The following is a 19,293-nucleotide window of genomic DNA, read 5'->3' on the forward strand; positions in this document are numbered from 1 at the left end:
CTCACTGTAATCTTCGCCTCACGGGTTCAAGTGATTCTTGTGCCTCAGCTTCCCAAGTAGCTGGGATTACAGGCATGTGCTACACACCTGGCTAATTTTTTTTCTGTATGTTTAGTAGAGACGGAGTTTCGCCATGTTAGCCAGTCTGGTCTTGAACTCCTGGCCTTAAGTGATCACCCGCCTTGGTCTCCCAGAGTGCTGGGATTATAGGCATGAACCACCGTGCCCAGCCTAAAATGATTATTTGAAATAGCTTACCTCTTCAGTAAAGGAAGCTTCCCGTGCTAATCACAAAAGTTAGAATGTTTAAAGGCCTTCTCACTACCTCTTAGTTTTATTGTGAGGATGCCTCTATGTTTATATTTTGCAATGATTTATAGAAAACAGTAAGCGACCATTTTTCCTAACATTTACTATTAGGTTTTATTTTATTAATATTACCTTATATTATTATTTGTAGCCATTCTGATTTGAAAACAAAGTTAAGTAGTTATTTGAAAAATGTATTGTATAAGAGGAACCAGCATGACGGAACTTTTGAAATGGCATTCAGATTCAGTTAATGGCAACGGTAAGGCTTTTTGTGTAGAGATTATTTTAAATTGGTTGCCTCTTAGAATTATAGACGAGACTAGGTAACCAGTTTATTTAAAGCAATACTGTTTTCAGTGAAATTTTTCTCGTTTTTACAGGTCGTCTCAGATGATGCCCTGATGCACTGGTTAGATCAGTATAATTCATCTGCAGATACTTGTACTCATGCTTATTGGTTAGTATTTTCATGTTTCCTACCATGTTTTCCAAATTTTAATTGAGATTTAAATACACCTTCACTCTTTACCAGTATGTCCTCATGAATTAACTAACAGATTAAGTATTGTCAGGCGTGGTGTGTTCCATCAGGGATATTTACTGGATGGTTGTAGATTGTGTACTGTTTATGAAACTGTTTAGTTTATGTACCTCCTTACTCTTCACTGATGCTTTCTGATTTCCAGCCAAACTGCTCTCTGGCAGCGTGACTTTAACAGTCATCCTTCATGTTAGAACTTGCTTTTTCATGGCCGGGCGCGGTGGCTCACGCCTGTAATCCCAGCACTTTGGGAGGCTGAGGTGGGCGGATCACCTGAGGTCAGGAGTTCAAGACCATCCTGGCCAACATGGTGAAACCCCATCTTTACTAAAAATACAAAACAATTAGCCAGTGTGGTGGCGGGCGCCTGTAATCCAAGCTACTTGGGAGGCTGAGGCAGGAGAATTGCTTGAACCCAGAAGGTGGAAGTTGCAGTGAGTCAAAATTGCGCTATTGCCTCTAGCCTGGGTGACAGAGCGAGACTCCATTTAAAAAAAAAAAAAAAATCGGCCGGGCGCGGTGGCTCAAGCCTGTAATCCCAGCACTTTGGGAGGCCGAGACGGGCGGATCACAAGGTCAGGAGATCGAGACCATCCTGGCTAACACGGCAAAACCCCGTCTCTACTAAAAACACACAAAAAAAATTAGCCGGGCGAGGTGGCGGCGCCTGTGGTCCCAGCTACTTGGGAGGCTGAGGCAGGAGAATGGCGGGAACCCGGGAGGCGGAGCTTGCAGTGAGCTGAGATCTGGCCACTGCACTCCAGCCTGGGCGACAGAGCGAGACTCCGTCTCAAAAAAAAAAAAAAAAAAAAATCCCAGCATTTTGGGAGGTTGAGGCGGGCGGATCACCTAAGGTTGGGTGTTCGGGACCAGCCTGACCAACATGGAGAAACCCCGTCTCTACTTAAAAAAAAAAAAAAAATACAAAATTAGCTGGCTGTGGTGTCATATGCCTGTAATCCCAGCTACTCAGGAGGCCGAGGCAGGAGAATCGCTTGAACCCGGGAGGCGGGGGTTGCGGTGAACTGAGATCGCGCCATTGTACTATAGCCTGGGCAACAAGAGCAAAACTCTGTCTCAAAAAAAAAAAAAAACACTTTTTCTCCCTCCTTCTGTCACTCTCCATGTTTTTTCTGTTTGGTTGGTTATTTCAAAGGACAGTCTCATTATATCACCTAAGCTGGAGAACAATGCAGCCAGTCATAACTCACTGCAGCCTCAAACCCCTCCCATCTTGGCCTCCTGAGTAGCTGGGCTCTTTTCTTTCTTCCTTTCTTTTTTAAAAAAGCTTTACTGGCCGGGCGCGGTGGCTCAAGCCTGTAATCCCAGTACTTTGGGAGGCCGAGGCGGGTGGATCACGAAGTCAGGAGATCGAGACCATCCTGGCTAACATGGTGAAACCCCGTCTCTACTAAAAATACAAAAAACTAGCCGGGCGAGGTGGCGGGCGCCTGTAGTCCCAGCTACTCGGAGGCTGAGGCAGGAGAATGGCGTGAACCCGGGAGGCGGAGCTTGCAGTGAGCCGAGATCGCGCCACTGCACTCCAGCCTGGGTGACACAGCGAGACTCCGTCTCAAAAAAAAAAAAAAAAAAAAAAAAAAGCTTTACTGGTGTCCCAGATCTAGGGAATGTCTAAGAAACCAGGGAGATGCCCAAAGTTAACAGCACAGCACACGCAAACTTTTGTTGTTGAGTCTTGGAGTGCTTCTTGCTGTGCCCCCTCACCCCTTAGCTTGCAGTGTTCACTTTGTGACCTCGTATACTCTCATATCTGCAAATCATAGTTTTCTCCCTCATTAAGTAGTTAATGCTCTTGCGGTATCTGACCCACTTCATGAAAAGGAATATAAAGTGTAAATGAATTTTAGCTTGAGGGGTTTTTTTGTTTGTTTTTTTGATGGTTTGGGCTCCTGTAGGTGCATAAGTTGGCTTTGATGTGAGTAGTGCTTTTGGTTTTCATTATGAGAGTAAATTAGTGCCACTGAAAATTAGAAAAAGTCTGTAAGATAAAATGTTTTAAAAGGTAGGCCAGCTAGGTGCCATTGGCTTGCCGGTAGTCCTGGCACCTGGAGAGGTCAAGATGGATCACATGAGGCCAGGAGTTTAAGACCAGCCCGGCCAACATGGTGAAACCACGTATCTACTAAAAATACAAAAATTAGCAGGGCATGGTGGCAGACGCCTGTAATCCCAGCTGCTTGGGAGGCTGAGGCACGAGAATTGCTTGATCCTGGGAGGCAGAAGTTGCAGTGAACTGAAATCGTGGCACTGCACCCCTGCCTGGGTGACAGCGAGACTCGATCTCAAAATAAAAAAAAAGTTTTAAAAGTTAACCTACAAACTTTTTTTTTTTTTTTTTTTTTTTTTTTTTTTTGGAGGTGGGGTCCTTGCTCTGTCTCCCAGGCTGGAGTGCAGTGGCACGATCTTGGCTCACTGCAACCTCTGCCTCCCAGGTTCAAGCAGTTCTCCTGCCTCAGCCTCCTGAGTAGCTGGGACTACAGGCGCCCGCCACCATGCCCAACTAATTTTTGTATTTTTAGTAGAGACAGGGTTTCATTTCACCATGTTGGCCAAGCTGGTCTCGAACTCCTGACTTTGTGATCTGCCCACCACGGCCTCCCAAAGTGCTGGGATTACAGGCATAAGCCACTGCGCCTGCCCCTAACATTTTCTAAAACATTTCCTCTGGGGACAGTGCAGTGGCTCCTAGCACTTTGGGCGATCACGATGAGAGGATTGCTTGAGGCCAGGAGTTTGAGACCAACTTCCTCAACACAGCGAGACTCCATCTCTACAAAAAAATTAACTTAAAAAACAACAAACATTTGCTTTGAGTTACAGTAAGAAAAGTGTCCTATACATGCACGTTTAACACTGTGTGTATTAGATTCATCTTGAATTAGTACTAACCAGAAGGACATCTTTATTGATGAATTCTGAAAATAATTTTAACCATAAAACATTGGTGGTATTTCTCCCTTTTTCTCATTTCTTCTTAAACTTACATGTAGCCTCTCCCTCCCCTCCCACCCCTTTCCGTCCCCCCTCTAGATTGCTGAGTCCTTCCCACTAATGTGATTTAGAACCAGTGTATCAGTAGTTTCATAATATAGAAATAACTGGCAGGATCTTTCCCCCCGGCCCTTCTTTTATTTTCACAGGTGTTGCTTGTTTTTTCATGGCAGGATGTCTCAGGATCTTTTTTTCTTTTTTAAACAGAGGGCTTGAGTGCAATGGCACCATCTTGGCTCACTGCAACCTCCACCTCCCAGGTTCAAGCGATTCTCGTGCCTCCACCACCTGAGTAGCTGGGATTACAGGCATGTGCCACCACACCCGGCTTTTTTTTGTTGTTTTTTTTGTTGTTGTTGTTGAGACAGAGTCTCCTCTGTTGCCCAGCATGGAGAGCAGTGGCACTATCTCCGCTCACTGCAAGCTCCGCCTCCCGGGTTTACGCCATTCTCCTGCCTCAGCCTCCCGAGTAGCTGGGACTACAGGTGCCTGCCACCAAGCCTGGCTAATGTTTTGATATTCTTAGTAGAGACCAGGTTTCACCATGTTAGCCAGGATGGTTTTGATCTCCTGACCTCGTGATCCGCCCACCTTGTCCTCCCAAAGTGCTGGGATTATAGGCATGAGCCACAGTGCCCAGCCCACACCTGGCTAGTTTTTGTATTTTCAGTAGAAATGTGGTTTCTCCATGTTGGCCAGGCTGGTCTCAAACTCCTGGCCTCAAGCTATCTGCAGGCCTCAGCTTCCCAAAGTGCTGGGGTTACAGGCATGAGCCACCATGCCTAATTATGTTAAACTTTTTGTAGAGATAGAGCCTGGCCATGTTGCACAGGCTGGTCTCAAACCCCTGAAGTCAAACAATACTCCCCCCTCAGCCTCCCAAAGAGCTGTGACTACAGGCATGAGCCATCATGCCCGGCTAGGCTAGCAAGATCATTTTATAAACTAGCAATACTACAGTAAAATAATGGATGTTAAAATAACTAAAATGCTTCAACAGATAGCAAACACAATAAATTCAACCCTTTTTATGGGGAGGCAGGCCCCTGAAAAAATTGTGGTTTTAAAAAACAGCCCTGAGGCTGGGCGCAGTGGCTCAAGCCTGTAATCCCAGCACTTTGGGAGGCCGAGACGGGTGGATCACGAGGTCAGGAGATCGAGACCATCCTGGCTAACCTGGTGAAACCCCGTCTCTACTAAAAAAATACAAAAAACTAGCCAGGTGAGGTGGCGGGCGCCTGTAGTCCCAGCTACTCGGGAGGCTGAGGCAGGAGAATGGCGTAAACCCGGGAGGCGGAGCTTGCAGTGAGCTGAGATCCGGCCACTGCACTCCAGCCTGGGCGACAGAGTGAAACTCCACCTCAAAACAAACAAACAAACAAAAAAATCAGCACTGATACCTTAAATTGGAAATGATAACCCAGTAGGCCAACAGAATTATAATCTAAGAAATAGTAAAGGCAAACACTGCTAAAACATTGTTTATTTGAAACTTGCGGCCAGGAGCGGTAGCTCACGCCTCTAATCCCAACCCTTTGGGAAGCCAAGGGCGGATCACCAGAGGTCAGGAGTTTGAGACCAGCCGGCCCAACATGGCAAAACCCCCGTCTCTACTAAAAATACAAGAAAAAAAGAAATTCCCAACTACTTGGGAGGCTGAGGCAGGAGAATCACTTGAACCTGGGAGGCGGAGGTTGCAATGAGCCAAGATCGTGCCACTGCACTCCAGTGTGGGCAACAAGAGTGAAACTCCGTCTCAAAAAAACAGAAAAGAAATTTGAGTTGACCTTGTAAACCTTTCAGAAACGTGTGTCTGTGTGCATATATAGACACTCACATATGTGTATTTCTTTCCCACTTCTCTTAGGCGCGGCAATTGCAAAAAAGCAAGCTTGGGGTTAGTTTGTGAAATAGGTCTTCGTTGCCGTACATACTATGTATTATGTGGTTCAGTGCTGAGTGTCTGGACAAAAGTTGAGGGTGTTCTAGCATCTGTCAGTGGCACAAACGTGAAGATGCAGATTGTGCGGCTAAGAACGGAAGATGGGCAACGGATTGTGGGTGAGTCTAATTTTTGTTTTGGTTTGAGTTGCAGGAAAAAAAATCAGATCTGACTTTTTTCTCATTGCTAATATCTTAGCTCTGTTCTACATGCATTTAACATCTCCTCCAGTAGTGGGTATGGGACCCGTTTTATATTTCTTACAAGGTCGAACAGAAGTTAAGCCTTCAAACAGACATTGTTGGTTCTGGTTAAAGTTATGATATGGTCATCTCTTTGATGCTGCTCTCAGCCGCTCCTGCTCTCCTTCTCTACTCTTGGTGGCTGTGCAGGCTCCCTGGTGTGAAGGCAGTTCAGTCTCTTGCCCAGGAGTTCTCCATTGAGCTAGCTTAAGACTCTGGAACTCAAAAGCCACTGTGCACAGAGGATGGCTTGGTGTCCTGCAGGGAGCAAGGGCAGACTAGGCCAGCTGTTCCCACTGTGTGCTCAACTACAGGTGTCCAGGAAGCAGGCCAGCAATTGAACTCTGTTTGCTTATCTTGGTTTCACTTACAGCAGCCTTCTTCTACCACGAGTTGCATATCGGCAGTTCATGGGCCAAAATCAGTCCATGGATTTTTTTTTTTTGGACACTTGAGTGTTTTGGGATTTTTGTAGGTTTTCATTTGAATTAATTTTTTTTTTTTTTTTTTTTTTTTGAGACTGAGTCTTACTGTGTTGCCCAGGCTGGAGAGCAGTGGCGTGCTCCTGGCTCACCGTATCCTCCACCTCCTGAGTAGCTGGGATTATAGGCATGCACCACCACACCCGGCTAATTTTTGTATTTTTTTAGTAGAGGTTGTTTTTCACCATGTTGGCCAAGCTAGTCTCGAACTCCTGACCTCAAGTGATCCGCCCACCTTGGCTTCCCAAAGTGCTGGGATTATAGGCGCGAGCCACTGCGCCTGGCCTCATTTGAATTAATTGCCAACATTTAAAAAAGAGGTTTGATTTAAAAGTCTAGATTTCCAGTTCCAAAAGCAGCCCATCAGCTGGACATGGTGGTTCACACTTGTAATCCCAGCACTTTGGGAGCCTGAGGCAGGAGGATTGCTTTAGCCCAGGAGTTTGAGACCAGCCTAGGCAACACAGTGAGACCTTGTCTCTATTAAAAAAAAAAAATTAGGGCTGGGCATGGTGGTTTATGCCTATAATCCCAGCACTTCAGGAGGCCGAGGCAGGTGGATCACGAAGTCAAAGAGATCAAGACCATCCTGGCCAACATGTTGAAACCTTGTCTCTACTAAAAATACAAAAATTAGCCAGGCATGGTGGCACGCACCTGTAGTCCCAGCTACTTGGGAGACTGAGGCAGGAGAATCACTTGATTGGGGAGGTGGAGGTTGCAATGAGCCAAGATTGTGCCACTGCACTCCAGCCTGGAGACAGAGGGAGACTGTCTCAAAAATACATATATATGCATGCAATTTATCGGGAACATTGAGCCTTCAATCCCACATGCAGGACTTTTAAGTTCCCTTAACCAGCACCCAGAGAGTATCCTTTCCAGTTTGCTAGTATCTACTCTTCAAAGTTTACCTATTTCAGTTAGCATTTGAATTTACAGCTTTTTTTCTGTAGTCTTTTTGGTGCATTAGTACATGACAGAAGTGACATTTGCATGTTTGTGGAGCTTAAAAGGATAATACATAGAATAATAGATATTCTTGACCTCCTATTAAAAAGAGAATAATAGATTTTGTAGATTTTGTGGGGTTTTTTTTTTTTTTTTTTTTGAGACGGAGTCTCGCTGTGTTGCCCAGGCCGGAGTGCAGTGGCACGATCTCGGCTCACTGCAACCTCCGCCTCCCGGGTTCACGCCATTCTCCTGCCTCAGCCTCCTGAGAATAATAGATATTCTTGACCTCCTATTCCTCCAACAAGATGGCATTACACTAAACACATGCATATGCTTGGGTATTTGTGGGAAATGCGGTTGAAGAATCAGACTACATCTCAATGGCCATTTCATTTATTAGGTAGTCGTTTAATTTTTGTGTGAACTTCTTGTTCATTACGCTTAATATTATGCCTCATTTGGAATCTGCTGTGAAGCTATACAGCGTGGTTTCTTCTGGACACAACTTTATAAATTCTTGTTACAAATTACAGGTTTGATCATTCCGGCAAATTGTGTGTCTCCTCTTGTAAATCTCCTATCGACTTCAGACCAGTCTCAACAGCTTGCGGTCCAACAGAAACAGCTATGGCAACAGCATCACCCTCAGAGCATCACCAACTTGAGCAACGCATAAAGAACAGACAGGTTTCAACATGGATGGATCTGAAATGCTGTTGAAGCATATCATTTGCATAAAAATCAGGGACAGTTTCCAAAGAATTATATATTTTTTTCAGTTGTGCTCTCTCTAGTTAGTTTTTTTGGAAGTAAGGACAAACCTGGAATAGATAGCAAAACTGAAAATCAGCAGTGCTGATGGTGGTACATATGTCTTTCCTTTTGCTTCTCCCCTGGTACTTCCCATCTGCTTTTACTTTGGGTGAGCAGAGCGGGATGTGTGCGTGCGTGTGTGTCAGTCTGTTTGTGAGTGTGTTAAAGGCTACAGACCACAGTTGGTTTAAAATGCTTGGAACTTCCCAAACTGGCTTTACTTTATGTTTATACAGTGCTCAGGGTTAACGCAGTACATCCATGCCATTGCTGTGGGAGGTATCCCCGGATGCATGTGTTTTGAGTCTATAAATATAGAAAATATATATTGGTTTCTTTTTCCAGCTTAATAGGTTTATTAAAGCATGAAATGAAAGGTTGCATATCATGCATTCAGGTTATTTTCTAATTTTTGTTCTGACAGTGCATGTCTTTGAAAGCATGCGTAAACAAGATTAACACAGAAGTCGAGTAACAGAGAGAAACATTTGTTAGATGTACAGCATTGGTTATTGCATTTTTATAGTGTTTATACCTGGGTATTGCATCAAATCCTGCAGACCCCTCTTGCCCCTTCTCCCTGCCCTAGGTTTCTGGTCAAGGTAATGAGTACATACATTTTTCTGTGATAAAACTCTTAAAAGTTAATTTTAATGTATTAATAGTATTCCTAATGTGTGCTGCAGAAATGGCTGTAAGCCTCTTAAATTTACATTTTCAACTTAAAGGTAGTTTTAGAAAGAAGTACAAATTGGCTTTCATCTTGCAAACAATCGTTTTTTACTTTATCTTAATTTGCTTTTTCACTCATAAAAAGGAAACCATACTTGAGTTGTAGACAATGAGGAAACACTTGAGGCTTCTGCTGTATGTTTTTTTGTTACTGTTATTGTTGTTACTCAGTAACTTGAATATTGTTTAATGTGTTGTAAGACATTGTAGAGTTTATCTCAAGCTGTTAAAAATGGTAATGTACAAATGTGAATAGACACTTATCTATATAATATGGGTAAGTTTTGTTTCACCTATAATAGATGTTTATAAGAACAAGTGAGGGGACAGTTGGTCTTTTTATTTCCTTTTCTTTCTTTTTCTTTCTTTCTTTTTCTTTTTTTTTCCTTTTTTCTTTTTTTTCTTTTCTTTTTTTTTTTTTTTTTTTTGCTTACACAGGTTGCACTATTGAAAAATCGAGATTGTATAAACCTGGTAAAAAGCTGCAAGATGCCAAAATCTTGTAGATGTCAAATAAAAAGTTATTATACTAACAAGAAGTGGACTCTTGTTTAGGCCCTCACTGGTAACCTTCAGAAGTAGTCTGTGACGGGGACTCAGCAGAACTTGTGTGTTGCCTCAGCATTCCAGGTAGCCTTATAGTTTGGCTTAAAACTTATCCCTAAAATTTGAGATGGCGTTGAGGGAAGGGGTGTAATGATAGTACTTCTGAGTGTTTTTTAAGTTGAATTGTTTGCTGTGTTAACTTTTTAAACTTCTTGCAGAATTGGGTGAGATGTGTGTTAAAACTGACAAACCTGGCTGAAAGCTTAGGGTGTTCATCCTCTTGTGTCTCCTTTAGCCTGAGTTTGGTTATGTCAAGCTTACCGTAAGTTTTCTTAGGATTTATTTATTCTTGGTGCCTAAAAGAATAAATTGAAAGTACTTTCTGTTCTTTGGCACATTTTGCCCAGTGGATGCAACTTCTATCCTCAGTCCAGTTCATATATCTCAGGCAGTGATCCATTTTATATCAGCCAGTTTTCCTTGTTAGGGCCACTAGACCCGGCTGGCAGCCAAGAGCAGCACTGTCCCCACCTTCAGCAGAACTTCTCAGCTCATGTGTGTGTTTTTAAAGCAGTAGTCAGCTTCCATCAGCAATGGAAGTGTCGCCCACTCCAGCAGAGGTACAGTCGCTGGACCTGAGGAAGGGAAGCATTACAAACCCTCCAGTGAGACAGAATGGCAGAGTTGGGAAGGATCTTCTCTCATAGGCTGTTGACCCAGCTCCTCTTTCTGTGTGTGAGGGCATCTTCGTTTTTTATGGCATTTTCAAAGCAGCATATGAGGATTCTTAGCATGCAGCTAATTGACAACCCCCATGGCCCATGATGTAATGTTTGCTCTGAACTAGCCATCTTGATACATAGGAGTGTATGTATATTAGGTTCTTTGTAGAACAGCTTTTTTTTGTTGTTTTTTTCATTTAAAAGGCCTCTGAAAGCCCTCTCAAAACGGACCTCAAAAAGGCAACCAGTGTTGAATGGATGGGAGCTGGGGCGATGCATGCCCAGGCTGGTCATGGTGTGTGCAGCACCCAGAGAGTTGCACCCACTCCTTCTTCAGGTGGATATCCGACCTTTACACTGTGGTCTTACAAAAGTCAGCAAGTTCGGTTTGGCTGCCCTGTGAAATTCGAGGTCCTCTTCTGTTAAAACCCAACTCTTGGCTGGGCGCGGTGGCTCATGCCTGTAATCCCAGCACTTGGGGAGGCCGAGACTGGCAGATCACTCGAGGCTAGGAGTTCGAGACCAGCCTGGCCAACATCGCGAAACTCCATCTCTATCAATAAATACAAAAAATTAGCCACTAACTTCTGTAAAATAGGTCCATTCATTGCAGGATCTCAGTGTCACACCTGACTTCAGAGGCCTTGTTTAACTAACCCCTGTCCTCTTTGCCTCTGCAATGCCTTTTTCTTCTTTTTAGCAATATGGCTCTGAGCACAAAGGTTTGATTGGAAATCATGTTCGGGTTTTCAGAGTTTACAGTGTCGGTTGTACTGAAAACCACTTTCAGAGTCTAAAGCAGCTCAGATGTTATCTCTGGGGGAATTAATGTTCCCCTAATTTAGCAACCTCCATACCACAAGGTCTCTATCTGTAGTTACTGGGATTATCCAGATACACTATCAATGATACAAATTCATAGATGTATTAATGCATTTCTTTAAACATGACTTGATTAAGAAGCAGATATGTTAAGCAGTTTTCTTTTTCTGCTGCTAAATTGCAGTTAGACACTTCAGTATCTTCTCTACATGTGTATATAAATTAGTAAGAACCTGCATTCAAAGCAATGTAGTAGTGTGTGTATGTATCTATATATATTTATTCTAACTCAGCACTTCAGAAGCCTTTTTGAGTTACAACAATATTTTAGTTTGCTTCATCTGTAGAGGTAAAAGTTCTGTATTACCAAGCTCCAGAGGAATATGATATTTTACAGGCACAATTTTCTGGCTGTAGCCCCTGCGGCATTCATTTGCTGGCCTCCATGGGATGCTGTTAGAACAATTGTTAGCCGGCAAGAGAAGAAAGGGTACCAGGACAGCATTTACAGTTGTAGAATGGGAGCCTTCTTCCCTCTCCCCTCCACTTTCATTTTAGCATGAGAGAAAAAAACAATAGATTGGAAATGATTGTTGCATCTCACTTCATGAAAGTAGGGGCATAAGTTCCTTCTGGATCCTTTTCTTGACAAGCAGTCAAGAGGAAGGTCCCCATACACATGTCCCTGTGTGATACTTGGTAGTTTCTGAGAATGGTGCTACATAAGCGTTGCTGTTAGGCTGGGATCCTATTAACGAATGTTCGGTTAGTTCAGGCTTCCCAGTGGCAAAGGCAGACACCGTGGAGATGGACATTTACTGACTCCCCTTCTTTGTGGTTTCGGTCTCCCTGGCTAACACCACACCTGTGCGTACTGCGCTTGGCCCACTTTGCTGCAGAAACACAACGAGCGTTTCATGTCAGCTACAGCTGAGAGCAAAAACTGCAAAAAAAAAAAAGTCTCATTGGATGCCAGTTGTCTGATACAAATGCAGTGTCTTTTAAGTGACAGAAACACACCTAAATACCTGCAACTCAAGCTCGCTAGCATTTTTTTTCTGAGTACTTGAGATAAAATCCAAAACCCACCCTCTAATTTTATGCTGTATTTATATATATGTACATAAATGTATATATATAGAAATGTCGAGTTCTTCTGGATTCTGAATGTAAATAATTCTTGTAAATTGGGACTCCGCCCACCTGTTTCTCCCTTTTCCCTCTTCCCTTCAGCTCTATTTATTCTTTTCTTGACTTTCCCATATGGGGCATCTTACGACTTTTTTTGTTTTTTGTTTTTCATTTAGAAAAGTATGGAAAACTTTTCATTTAGAAAAGTATTTGTTCCTGTATTTTAGAATTCAGTTTTGCATCTTTGCTGTAGAATTGCTGTTTTGTGTTACTGTTTTTTACTATGTCTTATTGTGTTTTGCATTTTTATTGTGTGCAATGCATTGTACTGGGGGGATGCACTTGAGCGCCTTTTCTGACGCTGACATTGTGTGGCTGCTCGTGCTCCTTTATGTTGTTCTTTGGAAGCTGTAGTGACCTGATGTTTTCACATTGTAAAAAATGCTTCCTGAGACTTCTTTAAAGCTCCTCTAACTTCTTCAGTGCATTTGGGATCAAACTTAGCTCTTAGATCAGCAAACCTGACTTGCTCCTACTTTTGCAGTTTTTCAGGCCTTACCATATTTCTTATCTCTGGCTTCCCACCTGATAGGAAAATCTTGCAGATTTGAAACAGTGGTTTCTGGCCTGCTGCTGCAGCAAATTCCCTATGTTTATTTAAGAAGTTGGGCCTATACTTTTAGCCTACGAATAATGAGTGATACTTGCAATGAACACAGGTAGCCTGCTGCTGTTTATAACCTGTTGAGGATATTTATAGCAGGCAGGAGGCAGACCTAGGGTGTTATTGACAGGTGACTTTAGATAATGTACATCGGCGGGGCGCGGTGGCTCACGCCTGTAATCCCAGCACTTTGGGAGGCCGACGAGGGCGAAGCACGAGGTCAGGAGATCGAGACCATCCTGGCTAACATGGTGAAACCCTGTCTCTACTAAAAATACAAAAAAAAAATTAGCCAGGCGTAGTGGCAGGCGCCTGTAGTCCCAGCTACTCGGGAGGCTGAGGCAGGAGAAAGGCGTGAACCCGGGAGGCGGAGTTTGCAGTGAGCTGAGATGGCATCACTGCACTCTAGCCTGGGCAACAGAGCTAGACTCTGTCTCAAAAAAAAAAAAGTGTGCATTAAGGAACAATTGTCCTCCAAAAGAGAGCCAAGCAACTGCTGTGGAGCCTCCTAGGCTGACTCTGCTGGAGGGTGAGAGGCAGGTGCCCACTGCAGCGCTGGCCCCTGGGGTCCCCGGAGCGGCTGTGCTCTCCACCCTTGTATCGGCGAGTGGATCTTGACTGCATCAGCCATAAGCCTAGAAGCAGAGCTGGATCGAGGTGTTTTTAATAATTGGAGTTGGGAAGACCCGGATGACTCATGAAAATGGTGGTGTTTGGCACCCGGGAGGCAGACATTGGGTATTTGTTCACAATTTTGCACCTGTAAGAGCATGTTCCTTTATAGCTTTCAGGAAGGATTGCCGTGAGCGTCTTTGGGGCCTTTCATTCATGTACAAGTTTCATTCATTACTATTCAACTTGGTAGACTTGGTGAAAATGTAAAAGCATTCCATATTTGGATCAGTCTTGGGAACTAAATTTGTCGTGAATTGGGGCCTGTCACAGATTGCCTCCAGTGTGCATCCACCACTCAGACCCTCCTTGCTCAGTCTCCCTCTGGAGCCCATGGAGAAGCCGTGCTGTGGTTGGCAGTGCGGCCATCTGCGCTGCAGCAACATGGCAGGGTGCAGTCCAGCAAGACTGCCCTTTAGTGCAAGGCTAAGCTAGGAAAAGAAGCCCAAAAAAGCAGGTTCTTTTTGGTACTTGTAATTCAGGCATCCTCCAGAGTGAAGGCCACTCTACAGGCCCCTGGTGAGAACCTGCCTGGCTTTTCCACTGTGGGCCCCTAACCAGTACCCTGCCCTTGCGGCCCATTTGTGCCTGGGCAGATGTTTCTGGCCAGCAGACACTGAAGACCTTTTTGCTCTGACAGTATTTATGGCACTGAAGAGGATAAAGAAGCTTGAGCCTCTTTCTGACTCCCACTTTATGGGGCAGAGAGAGCTTTTTTTCTACGTAGCACATTGCAGTCTCACCGCTATCAGAAAAATATCCTGTTCATGGTTTATACTGAATTTGCAAACTACTGATAGGAGTTTTCAATAACCACTTGTATCTTCCATCATCCATGAGAGGTGGGAAGAGGTACACTGTATCTCTGCAATAAAACTTTTGCCAGGTTCTACCTCCTCTGAGCAAAGGATACTTTTCTATGTAGGCGTAGATCATTCTCCTTTACTAATCTGACATGGTGCATCTGGAGACGTCTGATGGAATCCAAAGACAACTTGAAACAAAGGCGGATGTCAGCTCTTGGTTTGTTTTCATTTCGTTCTCTTTTAAATCTCCCTTTTGTTATCGCTCCTGTTGTAGCGTGTCCATCAGTGTGTGAAGGGTACGCCCTGTTCTAACGATACTGCGTTGCTGCATCCAGCCTTTCGTGGGAGCGCAGTACGAAGTGTCCGGCATTGATTATCCTGACCACTTTTGATATGTAACTGAGAAATTTGTCTCATGCAATAAAAATGTACTGGCTGCATTTTAGCAAGGTTTACTCTTGCAAGTAAAAACGATCAACCGTGAAGCATAACAAGTTCTGTATTTAGTTTCTTTTGTTGTTGTGGTTTTTGTTTTGTTTTTTGTTTTTGTAAGATTCTCAATAAATTAAATACAAGTCACTGGTTGTGCTTCCTTTGGGCGCTGTCTTCACAGATCTCATGAACATCTTCATAGTGTCTTTTAAAAAGTGTAAGTGCTGTCACCGTGCCTTTGCAGATGGCACAGGCACTGAGTCAGGGAGCCAACCAGGGTGGGGCGGTGCCCAGCCCAGGTGCAGTGTGTGGGCCCGGAGTGGGCTGCTGTCTCGGAGTGGGCTGCTGTCTCGGACTGCTGCGGAAGGTGGTGGGAGGGAGAAAGGGCTGGGATGCCAGTGGGAATCTTGAGCAGCGTTTAGTGCATGGCTTGTCTGGGAGTTTTTCTGTGATGTTTGAAATACTTGGGAGAAGGATATTCAATTTTTAGCTTGAAATGCATAAGGGTATTCAATCAAATTTGTAAATAGCATTAATGGTTAGGGGGGATTTAACCTCCCGAATATATGAGATAATTGAGCATTACTTGAGGAACAAGTCAAAAGGAGGGAGTGTTTTAACTAAAATTTGACTCAGTATTTTTGAGTTTGAAAACTGAAACAGGCTTTTAAATGTATAACCTTAATAAATTGGTTATGGCCAGGCACAGTGACTCACACCTGTAATCCCAGCACTTTGGGAGGCCGAGGCGGGCGGATCACCTGAGGTCAGGAGTTCGAGACCAGCCTGGCCAATGTGGTGAAACCTCGTCTCTTCTGAAAGTTAGCTGGCGAGGTGGCAGACGCCTGTAATCCCAGCTACTTGGGAGGCTGAGGCAGGAGAAACTTGAACCTGGGAGGCAGAGGTGGCAGTGAGCCGAGATTGCGCCACTGCACTCCAGCCTGGGCAACGATAGCAGAACTCCATCTCAAAAAAAAAAAATAGGCCGGGCGCGGTGGCTCAAGCCTGTAATCCCAGCACTTTGGGAGGCCGAGACGGGTGGATCACAAGGTCAGGAGATCGAGACCATCCTGGCTAAACCGGTGAAACCCCATCTCTACTAAAAAATACAAAAAACTAGCTGGGCGAGGTGACGGGCGCCTGTATTCCTAGCTACTCGGGAGGCTGAGGCAGGAGAATGGCGTGAACCTGGGAGGCGGAGCTTGCAGTGAGCTGAGATCCGGCCACTGCACTCCAGCCCGGGCGACAGAGCAAGACTCCGTCTCAAAAAAAAAAAAAAAAAAAATTGGGTATTGAATTTGTTTTGAGGGGAGGGGTTTTTATTGTTTTTGTTTGTGTTTTGTTTTGAGAGAGTTCAAGTGATTCTCTGCCTCAGCCTCCTGAGTAGCTGGGATTATAGGCATGTGCCACCATGCCTGGCTAATTTTTGTATTTTTAGTAGAGGTGGGGATTCATTCACCATGTTGGCCAGGCTGGTCTCAAACTCCTGACCTCAGGTGATCCACCTGCCTCGGCCTCCCAAAGTGCTGGGATTACAGGTGTGAGCCATCGCGCTTGGCTGTTTTTTGTTTTTGTTTTTGAGACAAGAGTCTCACTCTGTTGCCCAGGCTGGAGTGCTGTGGTGTGATCTCGGCTCACTGCAACCTCTGTCTCCTAAGTTCAAGGGATTCTCCTGCCTCAGCCTCTCAAGTATCTGGGATTACAGGCGCCCGCCACCATGCCCAGCTAATATTTGTATTTTTAGTGGAGGTGGGGTTTCGCCATGTTGGCCAGGCTGATGTTGAACTGTTGGCCTCAAGTGATCCACCTGCCTTGGCCCCCCAAAGTGCTGGGATTACATGTGTGAGCCAATGCACCCTGCTGGGTATTAATTTGAATAAGAAATAATGGCCGCTTGTGGTGGCTCATGCCTGTAATCCCAGCACTTTGGGAGGCCAAGGTGGGTGGATCACTTGAGGCCAGGAGTTTGAGACCAGCCTGGCCAACACGGCAAAACCCTGCTTCTACAAAAAATAATAAAAAATCACCTGGGCATGGTGCCATGTGCCTATAGTCCCAGCTACTTGGGAAGCTGAGGGGCAGGATTGCCTGAGTCGGGGAGGTGGAGGCTATGGTGAGCCATGATTGCACCACTGCACTCCAGCCTGGGTGACAGAGTAAGACCGTGTCTTAGAGGGTAAAAGATGAAAGCGAACTTTGGATCATGCCTCCGCCAGCCCCCTTGTGTTTTTCTGTTAAAATTCCAGGCTGCTTTGACCTTCCTTCCCTCAGGGTTTTGTTCTCCCCCAGTCTCGTTTTTGCTTCACCTTGGGTTGGCCTGGCCCTGTTGACATTTGAGCCAAGTCATTCTTTGCAGTGGAGGGATCCTGGGCACTGCTGGATGTTGAGCAGCATCCCTGGCCTCCAGCCGCAGATGCCAGGAGCACACATCCCCACATTTGTAACAAGCCAAAATCTCTCCAGACTGGCAAATGTCCCCTGGGGGGCAAAATCAATCCTGGTTGAAAATCACTGCTCTAGGCAAATCAGTCATAGAGGAGAAAGCTGGTTGTGTGTGTGTACATGTGCATGTGTGCTTTTTACATAGAACAAGTCTTACGAACAAAGGGCACCACCCCCAAGATACAGAAAATACAAATGTTAACTGGCTGGGGGTTTGGAGTATGTACAATACAATTTCCATAAGTATGAATATTTATCAGCTAGTCATTTGAGAGCATGATGTAAAGAAGCCATCTGTGGAGGCCTTTATGAGAGAGAAGAGGCTAAAAGAAATGTGCAGAATGTTTATTTTTAGAGTCCAATTCTCAGTAAGTTGGCTCTGTCCTCTAAAGCTGCCCACTCTGGGTGGTAAGTGCCTTACTGGGTTGAGAGGGGCAAGGGACACTATTGGGTCCGAATCATCTTTTTTTTTTTTTTTTGAGACGGAGTTTCGCTCTTGTCACCCAGGCTGGAGTGTGGTGGCGCCATCTCGGCTCACTGCAACCTCTGCCTCCCAGGTTCAAGCGATTCTCCTGCCTCAGCCTCCCGAGTACCTGGGATTACAGGTGCCTGCCACCACGCCTGGCTAATTTTTGTATTTTTAGTAGAGACAGGATTTCTCCACGTTGGCCAGGCTGGTCTTGAACTCCTGACCTCACAATCCTCCCACCTCAACCTCCCAAAGTGCTGGGATTACAGGTGTGAGCCACCGTGCCCAGCCACAGTGATATTTCCTAATTAAAAGATGATGATGGCGGGGCAAGGTGGCTCATGCCTGTAATCCCAGCACTTCGGGAGGTCGAAGCGGGCGGATCACCTGAGGTCAGGCGTTCAAGACCAGCCTGCCCAACATGGCAAAACCCCATCTCTACTAAAAATACAAAAAATTAGCTGAGCGTGGTGGCAGGCACCTATAATCCTGGGTACTCAGGAGGCTGAGGCAGGAGAATTGATTGAACCCGGGAGGCAGAGGTTGCAGTGAGCTGAGAACACGCCACTGCACTCCAGCCTGGGTGACAAAGCAAGACTCCATCTCAAAAAAAAAAAAAAAATCACAGTGTCATGCAAAGGTAAGATGGGCTAGATGCCTGTTAAATACTTCATGTTACTTTTTTTTTTTTTGAGACAGTCTCACTCTATTTTTAGTAAAGACAGGATTTCACCATCTTGGCCAGGTTGGTCTCGAACTCCTGATGTCGTGATCCGCCCACCTCAGCTTCCCAAAGTGCTGGGATTATAGGCGTGAGCCAGTGCGCCCCGCCCAAACCATATTAATTCTAGGTAATTCAACAGCATGAACCTGTAAGTCATGTTTTGTGAAGATACCTACTGGTGGTAGGAACAAGAGGTCCTACAGTCTCTTCCACCTCTACTCCTGGATACAGGTAAATTATGCAAAGCTCTCAATTTCTGCACTGATGCCAGATTTCTGTTTAGCTTTCTGTTCCCACAGTTTGTACTTTGTTTGTCTTATTTGGAGGTACTGATATGAAGATAGGTTTATTATGTCCTCAAATGTCCCATTTTTTTTTCCCGCTGCCTATGGGGAAATAGACTTAAGAAACAAATTTGTGGACAGGCACAGTGGCTCACGCCTGTAATCCCAACACTGGGAGACCGAGGCGGGCCTCATGTGTGAGGTCAGGAGTTCGGGACCAGCCTGGCCAACATGGTGAAACTCTGTCTCTACTAAAAATACAAAAATTAGTCGGGTGTGGTGGTGGGCGCCTGTAAATTCCAGCTACTTGGGAGGCTGAGGCAGAAGAATCACTTGAACCCGGGAGGTGGAGTTGCGATGAGGGAAGATAGTGCCATTTTCAGCCTGGGCACCAAGAGCAAAACTCCAGCTCAAAAAAAAAAGCCTGGTGTGGTGGCTCACGCCTGTAATCCCAGCACTTTGGGAGGCCAAGGCGGGTGGATCACCTGAGGTCGGGAGTTTGAGACCAGCCTGACCAACATGGAGAAAACTGTCTCTACTAAAAATACA

At 45.0% G+C, this 19,293-nt stretch overlaps 1 protein-coding gene across 5 annotated transcripts in view; it reads left to right on the forward strand.

Annotated features, from left to right (window-relative positions):
- Positions 1-14,972, forward strand: part of LOC105495454 (strawberry notch homolog 1) — an 84,390-nt gene extending 69,418 nt beyond the window's left edge. For all 5 annotated transcript variants that reach the window (XM_071070854.1, XM_071070856.1, XM_071070855.1 and 2 more), the window contains 3 exons: positions 693-769; positions 5,733-5,926; positions 8,019-14,972. In XM_071070854.1, the coding sequence (XP_070926955.1) occupies positions 693-769; positions 5,733-5,926; positions 8,019-8,161 (414 nt within the window). In that variant the 3' untranslated portion in view covers positions 8,162-14,972. The remainder of the gene's footprint in view (positions 1-692; positions 770-5,732; positions 5,927-8,018) is intronic.
- The last annotated feature ends 4,321 nt before the right edge of the window (positions 14,973-19,293 follow it).

Source organism: Macaca nemestrina, chromosome 10, assembly GCF_043159975.1.
Source record: "Macaca nemestrina isolate mMacNem1 chromosome 10, mMacNem.hap1, whole genome shotgun sequence".
Taxonomy (NCBI): domain Eukaryota; kingdom Metazoa; phylum Chordata; class Mammalia; order Primates; family Cercopithecidae; genus Macaca; species Macaca nemestrina.